At 30.6% G+C, this 10,748-nt stretch overlaps 2 protein-coding genes across 2 annotated transcripts in view; one reads left to right on the top strand and one right to left on the bottom strand.

The window, feature by feature from the left end:
* Positions 1–4,593, top strand: part of LOC119676786 (cilia- and flagella-associated protein 58-like) — a 42,696-nt gene extending 38,103 nt beyond the window's left edge. The window contains exons 3-12 of the mRNA XM_038088046.1: positions 3–31; positions 108–402; positions 481–675; positions 735–868; positions 1,754–2,070; positions 2,143–2,321; positions 2,410–2,770; positions 3,648–3,930; positions 3,980–4,118; positions 4,175–4,593. Coding sequence (XP_037943974.1) covers positions 3–31; positions 108–402; positions 481–675; positions 735–868; positions 1,754–2,070; positions 2,143–2,321; positions 2,410–2,770; positions 3,648–3,930; positions 3,980–4,118; positions 4,175–4,462 — 2,220 coding nt within the window. The 3' untranslated portion in view covers positions 4,463–4,593. The remainder of the gene's footprint in view (positions 1–2; positions 32–107; positions 403–480; positions 676–734; positions 869–1,753; positions 2,071–2,142; positions 2,322–2,409; positions 2,771–3,647; positions 3,931–3,979; positions 4,119–4,174) is intronic.
* A 256-nt stretch (positions 4,594–4,849) lies between these two features.
* On the bottom strand, positions 4,850–9,532 carry LOC119676788 (cilia- and flagella-associated protein 58-like). The gene is made up of 11 exons (XM_038088047.1): positions 9,431–9,532; positions 9,120–9,339; positions 8,914–9,052; positions 8,673–8,826; positions 8,301–8,615; positions 8,090–8,223; positions 7,702–8,018; positions 5,929–6,317; positions 5,392–5,825; positions 5,185–5,323; positions 4,850–5,125 (listed from the first exon to the last, which is right to left on the bottom strand). The coding sequence occupies exons 1-11, from the start codon at positions 9,530–9,532 to the stop codon at positions 4,850–4,852; spliced, it is 2,619 nt and encodes an 872-aa protein (XP_037943975.1).
* Positions 9,533–10,748: the final 1,216 nt, after the last annotated feature.

The following is a 10,748-nucleotide window of genomic DNA, read 5'->3' on the forward strand; positions in this document are numbered from 1 at the left end:
AGGAAGAACAGGAACAAGATGATAATGCTGAGTAAGTATTTCAACAATTATACCCGAAATAATTCTAATGTAATCCATTCTAATATATTATTGATCTATTATAATAGATTTGGAAGTTTGGGAAAATATAAAAATATTATATTGCGTGAACGTGATCGTCTCAACGGTGAAGTTTTGGATCTTGAGAAGCGTTTACAATTGCAAAGATATTATAGTGAATCTTTGGAATACATTGTCAAAAATAACGAGGATTCCATAAATAAACTAAATGTACGAGTACGAGTTATGTTGAGTGAAAAATCAAGTTTGGATATTAAGGTTAGAAATTTGAAAAACAATTTAGATGATCAAAAGGAACTTACCCAAAGGTCAGAATTAAAGCTTGAAGTGGTTAATAGAGATGTAAGTTAAAAATACATAGTTGTAAAGAAATGAAAATATTATTGCATGATTTTTTTTAATTATATATATATTAAATAGCTTTATGAAACCAGCAACAAATTGAGTAAAAAAACTTACGACTTTGATCATCTGAAACTGGCAGTTGATAAAATGCGAAATGATAATTCTCTTCTAAGTAAACAAGTTCTGAAAAGTGAGGACGATATCAAGGAGTTACGTAAAGAACAGAAATACAATGAGGAAGTTATACGAAATCAACGCTTGGAAGACACGGTTAAGAGAAGATTTGTATTAATTTATTTTAAACAATAAATTGAAACATTTTTTTACAGAGTAAAGCAAATGTAATTCAACAATTAACTATAAAATTCAAAAAATCCATGCAAGATTATGGCTCCATGTCATCAAAAGTTTACAAAATGAACAAAATAAATCATGGTCTAAATGAAGAAATTGTACGCTTAAAGTAGGTATACCAAATATCATCGTGTACTAACAAATTATGCTTAAAGTAAACAAACAGAACCATTATCTAATGTCATTTATTAAATTATAATGCTAAAATTATTAAAAAGTAAATATTAAATAAATTTAAAATAGATTGAGCCGTCAATTTAATTCAATTTAAGTACGACAACACATCTTTCTATATTTTATTCTTGTCAAAATGCAGTCTCGTTCTTGTATAGTAGCATAATGGAATACTTTCTAAGCAATATATTCTTGCATGGTACACAGATGTACATCCCAATGGCGACATTCCTTCCTTCAAGAAGCAACCGTCGATCTCTTTCAACATATTATGAATTTATCGATGATAATTCCAATTGGGTCAACATTACTGAGGTCGACTACAAACGTGTATTAATAGCTGTTCATATGACTGCAGTGTCGTCTTCAAGACCTCGGTTATATAGCAACAAAGTTTTCAACCAGTCTCCGCTGCGATGCGATAGAAAGTTACTTGTTGCGAAGAAATACGTTAATTGTTAATATACATATTACCATTATTTCGCCCATCTGTTCTAATGTTTCAATGCAAACATCAAATTGTGCCACAGTGATCTCTGAGTCCGACCTATTGAAGTGGCAAGGCTTCTGCGTCTCGATCCAGGCTAATTTATCTTAGCCTTATCTTAATTCGTGTATTCATTCTGTAATTTCTTTCATGTTTCCTGCTATATAGTCCTCCTAGTGCTACAATAACCACACATTTTGTTAATCTCTTTTACAATTACGCAAGGTGAAATAATCTACATTTGACTTTTAAATTGTGAGGCTATAATGCATAACGCATAATTGATAATTATTGTTGTTGTCATCCTAATTAAGTGATTAATACTTTTTTTAGAAATCAAATAAACGCTCTAGAAAAAAGTATAATTACATCGGGACACACATACGAAGAGTTACGTCAAGTAAAGGATAATATACTTCGAGAACGTGATGTCTTGCGCAGTGACATAATAAAAACGAATAATATTATGGCTGATCTAAGACATCAGATAATGGTGCAGAGCAATACGATGGATGCATTGCGATTGGATATAAATAAATTCAATGTGAAATTAGATGAGGCTAAAATAAATGTTTTGAAAGCAGAAAGAGAACGTGATGAAATTTCACAAGAAATGGAATCACTACAAGAGCGCATAGAATATCTCCAAGGTGAGTATACATAATATGCTTTAAGTAAATTATGTGCAAATTACTGAACATTTGAACAAATTCATTTCTCAGAGCAAGTGCAACTGAAGACCAATCAAGTTACTGATTTAACGGAAAAATTGCAGCAGAAAAATTTCGCATTAATTAATGTGAAGAAACAATTGGAATCAGTACATTCCGAAAAAATGATACTGCAAAGGAACTTGGAAACATGCACTCAGGAAAGAGATAATTTTAGAATATTACAAGCGGTAAGTTTTTCATAAGACTTAGGATCTAATAAAATTTTACAAATTTTACAAATTTTACAAATTTAACATATTGGTTTCGTTAATTTAGAAAAATACTCATCAAATATCGCAATTAACAAATGAAATAGCACAAAATCAGAATAAGATTAATTCACTGAATATGCGTATTGAACGTTTGAATAATGATAAGAAGGACTTACAATCCGAATTGAAGAATAAGGAGAATTTATTGGCAAGTGTGCGGCAAGATCTAAAAGAAATGAAGTATAAAAATGAGCAATATATGAAAACTATAACCGATGATGAGAAGAAATTTATGAGAATCAAGCAAAACTTGGAGGAAACTAGAAAGGAAAAAAATTTAGTCGGTTTGCAAATGGTACGCAGAAATGACGAAATTATTTTACTCAAGGAAAAGTTGGATGTACTACAATTAGCTTTAGATCAAGGTAATTATATCAAATATAATATATATATATATATATAATATATATTCTATATATAATATATATATAGAATATATATATGATATATATTTAAAAATTTAGATTCAACTTACTATAATTTGAATAGTATATTAAGTATAGCCAAATCCTAAGCAATCCAATTAATAACTCGCCACCTTGAGGTGCATTTAAGAATGTAAGCTGACTTTTGCATTTCCAATTCTTTGCCTGTGTATTCAAATTTTATTTATTCATTTATGGACATCATTTTCATAATATATACTTTAGTTACTCAGGTTCTTTGTTCAATAATCTTCTTATGGAATTTGATGTAATACTTGTATAACATAGAAGATATCTATGTTAAGCTAATAATGGTCGGTTACTATCAATGGTAATATTCTCTATCTGTTTTAAAATGGACCAATTGTTATTCTCTTTATTAGTGTAACACAATAATACCACAAGCGGAACGACCTTAATGCAACCAGTCTTTTTTTTCTGCTCCAATGTGCCCAAAACACGGAGATATGTGCTTATAAAAGGCATGACTATCACTGTTATAGGCCAATTCAACAGATGAACAACATCATGCAGCGTAGAGTTGTAGTTTCATTAACAGATCCATGTGGATGTAGTACAATGTATGTATGTAATGTGAGAATTACTATAATATAGAGTATGTGATATAGAGATATAGAGTATAATATTCTGTGTTAATTTAACATGTTCCATATATTGAAATATATTATAAATTTGTATGAAATTTATATAAGTAGTAAATATGTAATAGCAGTTAATTTGAAGACAGTGAACTTACTTATCATTAGGTTTTACAAATTATTAATAAAATTTTTTTTTTTTAATTTTTTGTTTACAGGACAATCACAATACAATCAGCGTGTAGAAGACATACGTCTGCTAAAAACAGAAATAACCAAACTACAAACCGAGCGTGAATGTCATAAAAGGGCTTTAAATAGTACAGCCGATATGAGAGAAGAAATAATACGCCTCAATCGACTACTTAATCAAGAACGTGTAAAAGTGCGTGCTTTAATGGAAGATACGAAGGTGCCAACTGCAGTACACCGTTGGCGCATACTTAGAGGTGAAGATCCCGAAAAATTTGATTTGATGCAGAAAGTTCAAGTTTTACAAAAGTAAGTAGAATAATTAAGAAAAATAAATAACTTTAAATAAAAATTTTAGGCGTAATCTTAAGCAACATGTCGAAAGAGGTAATATAGAAAAAGAACTATATGAAACGAAAAATATGTTTGATGCTTTGAAAAGATCTGTGGAAAAATTACCAGCAAGCGATGTGAAAAGGAAACTGTTGGATTGTAAAGTAAGTTACTGGTTAAATTATTATACTTTATATATTTACAATTATGCAATTTCTAGCGGGTTTTGGAGAGACGGACATTAATGTGGAAAGTATGTCAAAGTGAATTAAGCGTTTGTGAAGTTGAATTAAAAACACGTCAAAGCATAATTGATGAACTCAGGTCACAAGTGGCGAAAATGACAGAAAAAGAACGTGTGCGTGGAGAACATATAGAACCTCAAGAAATATCCACTGAAAACTATGTGGAAGCCATTTTTGAATCCAGTGATGATCGATCATGTCTGGTACCGGGTGTAATTAACATTGCTAAAAACGATCAAGAAGGAACTCCAAGAACACTATAATAGTCTTAATAATGATTTCCGTATGGATCAAAAATGATGGCTTAAAATTGGGATATTTTGTAATTTTCAAGCCATTATATTTGATCCAAATGGAATGTTATGTGCTAGATTAGATTTGGTTTAAGTTAAATTATTAAAGTTAGTTTCTATTAAACAGAAATTGTCTCATAAATGTTAATTAATCTAAAATGTTTAACAAATAATTTTTAGGTGACAATTTAGGTTTAATATTGTGGTCCAATTGATTTGATTAATTAATAAATTTAAATTGCTGATTTTGAAATACTTTGTAGTATAAGTAGTATTTGTTATTATTGTAAAAATAATTGAATTTATTTTGTTGAAGTGTGATTTACAACCAAAAATTAATTAAATAATTATTTCACTTTAATATCCTCCTCCAACAATCTTAAATCCGCCACCCAAAACCCGGTGTGTATTTGGTGGAGCAGAAAAGCACTGTGCTTGCATTTGCACTAGTAATTGACGCTCTTCCAGTAGTTTCTGTTTCTTCTTCTTCTCTTCATTCAATTGTATCTTAGTGCTATTTAAATGACATTGAAGCTCTTCCAATTTGTTGTTATGACCTTTGTCTTCTACATTTTTAATGTCTAGTTCTGTCTTTAATGCTTTGATTATATTTACTTTTTGATTAAGTGTAGCCTTTTAAAAATATATATAAAAATCTTATTATATAAATAATACTAAAATATATTGCAAACCTTTAGCTCATTTAATTCATCCTTGATTTTGTAACTGGGTAATTTGAGCATAAATTCCTTTAGAGCGCCATATAACTGTTGAGATTCCTGCAGTGCACGTTCTTTTTCCACAGAAGCAATATTTTGATTAAGAATTTGCCTTTAAGAAAACAAAAATAATTATTTTATTATATATTATAAATTTTAAATAAGATATGTTATAAATACTTTTGTAATGTTTGCTGTCGTTTAATCAGGTCCAATCTCTCTGGATCTGTGCCGCCCAAATTTCGCCAACGATGTATATTCATTGGTGTCAGCATTTCATCCTGCAATGCACGTGCTTTGATGCGTTCTTGGTTGAGTGCACGATGTACTTGGAGGAGCTCATGCCTGCAATCCACAGCGCTCTCACGATCCTTTCGCAGTACATTGCGTTCTGTTCGTAAATTCTTGATTTCTAAACGCATTATTCGCATATCGCTTTGGCACTGTGAGAATTGCTTTTCAGTTTGATCGTAAACACTTTGCAAATTATCTAATTTGTCTTTTAATTGTGTGTATTCCTCATTACGCTTAGTTAGTGCAGAGTTTATGGAATTTTTCTCATCCATAAGATTGTCAAAGTATTTCTTTTGACGAGCTATTTTGATATTGTCCTCCTGTCAATAAAAAGTTTATAGAATAATATTATAAACATTTTATATTAATAAGTTATTAGAATAACAAATAATTTAATAATTTTATAAAATTGTAAACGCTGACCTGTGCGGATTTGGAGTAACGATCGTTTTCTTTCTTTCTCTTAATCAATTCAGATTTGGTATGTTGATGTCCTAATTGGAAATGTCTTATATTGGTTTTTAGGTAACGTCGCTCCTTTTCCATTCTATCGATTTGTAGTTGTAGTTTGCTAATTTCTGCATCCCTATAACTTACCTTTGATTTTAAAGTCTCGACGTTGTTCTGCAAATTAGTGAGTTGTTCCTTCATTTTTGTTTTATCGTCTTCAGCCGAGCTTAACGTACGTTGAATGACTTGTTTTTCATTTACGAGTGCATCTTGCTGGGCTTGAAATTTAGAACATTTGACTTCAATATCCGCCACTGTGCGTTTTAATTCTATTTCACAATTTTCTTTTAGGCGAATTTCATCTAAACGATAACAATAATGGAAATATATATGTTTAAAAAATTTTTTAATAGTAAGACATACGAGAAGGTATATTCCATTATTTCATATATCTGTCAAACTAATATTACCTACCAATACATACGACAGATACATACGAATGATAGCTTTTTATAATGTTCATAAGCTACCACAAGCATTGGCGTCTAAGTTTTATAGAACAAAATGTTATTTCAAATGGAATTTAAATGTAATGGTGTGATTATATTTGATTGGAAATTAGAACCAGCTATTGTTAGTGAGCTCATCTCAAAGGGAATAAAATGTTTATGTATGGTACCATAAATCGTTATAATAGTACAGGCAGTGCCGCCAAACGCTATAGTCGTGGACGAAAAAATAACAACATTACCTGAAATGGTTCGGTAAGTGAAGGCTTGACTTGAATGAAATCTATGTCGTATAGGTAATCAAATGGCCTAAGAACTGAATATATCCCCACAAAGCATCCGATGCATATTTCAAAATAAGCTCAAGGTAAAGCCTTACAAGTTCGAAGACACCAATGCACAAGATCTGACACCAATGCAACAAAAACTTAGACTCGAAAGACCAAAGGAGTTGTCATCGGGCTAAAGCGAATACAAAACAGTTTGTAATAACATCATGTCATAACTACATGAAGAACTAGTAACACAATCACCTTATCAGTTTGTACTAAACACTAGTTTGTTCGTTGCAAATTAAAATAGGAATTAGACTATAATTATTATATTAAGCAATTGTACATCGCGACCTAGAACCTTCAATAATTCAGAGAATTTCTCCAAATCTAACTGATGCTATAAATTGTAATTTTAAACCTACATTATACAGATTTACGAACTCCTAGTACATATTTTAAACAACCTACACAGTTGCGTTAGAGTAAGTCCCCAGTTTGCATCGTAAGCTTCGTCTCCAGCTCTGTCAGAATTCCGGTAATGTTTCTTAAATTAATTTCACTTATAAGCATACAATCTTTAAATTGTTTTAGATTGAAAGTCCCAAGTCAGAAGCAGCGGGGTTGCTCCTTTGTCTGTAATTTTTGCCGAAAATTGTAGCATAACGCAGAACCCATATCTATAACCAGAGCATCCCATAATTATTGTGGTACGAAATGTGTTGTACTTTTCAACGAAAAGCATTCCTTATTTAAACCTGTTTTTTTTCACCCCCGATCTCTTTTGATTTGATAAATTTTCAGTAAATATTCTGTATTCCTAATAATCTTAGAAATTGAACAAAGAAAATGAAAAAATTTGATATGTTTCAGATACATTTTATAAAATCTAAAATTTGGTTTAACTTATTTCTGAAAAAATTTATAAAAAAATCATAATTTAATTGTTAAAATTTTAAACTTACTTTGTAGTGCGTCAATCTTGTCAATCAAAGTTTGGATTTCATCATTTTTCTTTGATTTTTCCTTTTCTACTTTCGCAAAGTCCTTGGATAGTTTTTTATATTTCATATCCATATTATTTATTGTCTCCTGTAAGGCCTTAATTTCGTGTTTTGTCTCTTGTACCAAATTTTCAGTTTCTTCCAGTGTCTGCTGTTTTAGTAACAAATTACGTTTGAGAAGATCACGTTCTTGGGTCAGATTATTATTGTTTTTTTCGAATTGATGAACAACACGGCGCATAGCTTCCAATTCTTTTTCTTGAGTATTTAATTGTGTTCTAAATTGATAATTAAAAACGATGTAATAAAATAAATTTATGTGAAACAAGTATTTAGTACGAAGACTAACTTCAAGCGGCTGGAAATTTCTTCAGCCGATCGTTTAGTTTCCTCTACATTCGCATATTTCCGTGAAGCATTTTCTTGAGATTTTGTAATTCGCGCATTTTCCTGCTTTAACTTGATGAGCTCATCTTCACGTACCTAGAATTAAAGTTTTATATATTCCAGATATGTAATATTCGCATTATTATTGTTTATTTTAAGCGATTTATAATTACCTTCAAGAGGTTCACACGCTGCGCTAATTCTCTTTTGAGTTTATCACGTTCCTGTGTCATATATTCTAGATCAACTATAATCTTCGCCAATTTATTACAGGTAGCATTATGTTGTGTATTCAAATGTTCTAAATTGGTTTTCAGTGAAAGAATCTGTAAATTTTGTCGTACTTTTACTTTGATCAAATGATCACTTTGGTTTTTGGTGGTGGTGACCAGTTCTGTATATTTCAGAACCTCACTTTTAGTTTGAGTTAAGTCAGTTTGCAGTTGATCTATAAGTTTTTTGTTACTATAAGCATCAGTTGAAAATTCCTAAAAATAAATATAAGAAAATGTTAGTGGAGAGACAAGTTTTTGAAACAGACTCACATCCAATAATTTAAGCAATCCTTTATTCTTTTCCTCCAATGTTTGTGTCATACCTTCTACCTCATTTGTATACATCCGCTGGATATTTAACCGCTTATTCATGTCGTGGATTTGTGTATTCAATTCATCGATTTCAGTTTTATCACTCTGTTTGCTATATATAGCACCACCGATATATATGTATATATAGTATAAGAAAATAATTATATGTTAGATTTATGAAACTATTTGATTTAATTACCCCTGGTAAGTTTTTCTTGTTTCATTCAGCTGTTCAATGGTTTCTTCCATTGTAATTACTTTCTCTCTTAAAAGCACCACCTCGTCCTTTGCTGCCTGCTCACGTGATTGTGCTGCATCCTTTTGCTTCCAAGCAGTTTCTTTGCAAATATGAATTAATAAACATAAATACTAAATCATGTAATTTATACAGTGTATTTGAATTACCAATAACTTTTCTTAACTCTGCAATTGTGTCCTTGTCTAATTCGCTCAGTTCGGCTGCTTCTCTGAGACGTCCATTTAGTGCTGCTATATCATTCTTAAGCTCCTGACTACGAATTTGCTCTTGATGATAATCTGACTTGAAGCGATTGGAGCAAATAACTAAACGCTGGACATTATCAGTTTTTTCTTGTTCATCTTTTTGGCGCAGGAATTTTGTAACCTATATGATTATAATGAAAAATTAAAGTAAAATTAAAGTGGTACTTATATATAAAATATGTAATTTAATATAACATAAATGCATATTTGACCTCTGGTACTTTCTCTAGTAAACTTGTAAAAAATTCCTCATCAATCTCATCAGGCACAAGAGGTTCATCGTCGGAACCCTTTGACCCTAAATCTTCATTCATCTTCTTTAATTTATTTAATAAAAATAATTAAATAGAGTCTTTATAAGCGTTTTTAACTTAATTTTAATTATTGTTATTATATTTTTAATTGTTATTGTTGATTTAGTTTAGTTTAGTTTTATTAAGTTTTGCAACTTTCACTGCAGAAAATTGTTATTGACAAAACCTTTGCTGCGTAATCCAAAATGAAGTTGATTTCTTGGTTGCTAACACAAACCGGTGACCCATCATGGCAACAAGTTGTCATATCGTTTTCGACTATTCAAACGTGTCTGTGCGTTTAGGGAAGTGCAACTGCATGCATTATTTTTTATTTAAAAATTTTTAATGAAATTGCGTTTACGTTTTTAAAATTTTCTATATTGCAGTTAAATGGATATTTTTGAAATTATCTGTCTCGTCTGTTAGTATTTTTTGAATCAATTTACAGTTCCTGTATGTTTAACTTTTGTCATAATGCTATCAGTCAGACCAGTTTGTAACAGTAAGTAAGTAATTGACTTACTCCACATACCCAATGGACAACTGCTTTCAAATGTGTGCTGTCATTTGAACCAGTGTTTCTCAACCCGAAACATTCAAGTGCGGGTAGGAAAAATAGTCAATGTGATTTATAATGACCGGTACCAATGCCTTCCTAAAAATAATATCGTTAAATGAAAAAAATGCATTAGTTAAGCATTAGGTGGTCCTTAGCGATTGAGAAATCCTGATTTAAAAATAATACTCATATATTTCTGATAATTTCAGATATTGTTTTGTTTTCCTCTGGTAGATCTCGTTCCAAATACATTTAGCTTTGTTTATTACAGAGCATTGGTTTAATTCTCATATTTAGAATAAAAATCAATGGTATAGTCACCCCTATCGGAATAGAGCACTGCGATCATTGCAGATCTTTTGTGCTGATTCTCATACTTAGTATTGCTATGATTGAATTGATGGGGACTTGGAAAAACTTATATTGCTTTAAATATGTCCTGAAGCATATTCAACGTGAGTATTCACAATTTACTAATCTTATTTCGATGCAACTAAAAGTTAAATATTTGATCGCATATTTTAAATCGCAAATATCATAGATCGTATATATTTAGAACAAAACATTCTTCTAAAAGGTTAGGGGAAGCTCTTAATAGTGAAAATTAGGCAAAGATCTTCTGGTGGCATGGATAAGGACAATGGTGAAAAGTAGGATCATCAAACCTACAATTCG

The sequence above is a fragment of the Teleopsis dalmanni genome, chromosome 2 (assembly GCF_002237135.1).
Source record: "Teleopsis dalmanni isolate 2A chromosome 2, ASM223713v2, whole genome shotgun sequence".
NCBI classification, from domain to species: domain Eukaryota; kingdom Metazoa; phylum Arthropoda; class Insecta; order Diptera; family Diopsidae; genus Teleopsis; species Teleopsis dalmanni.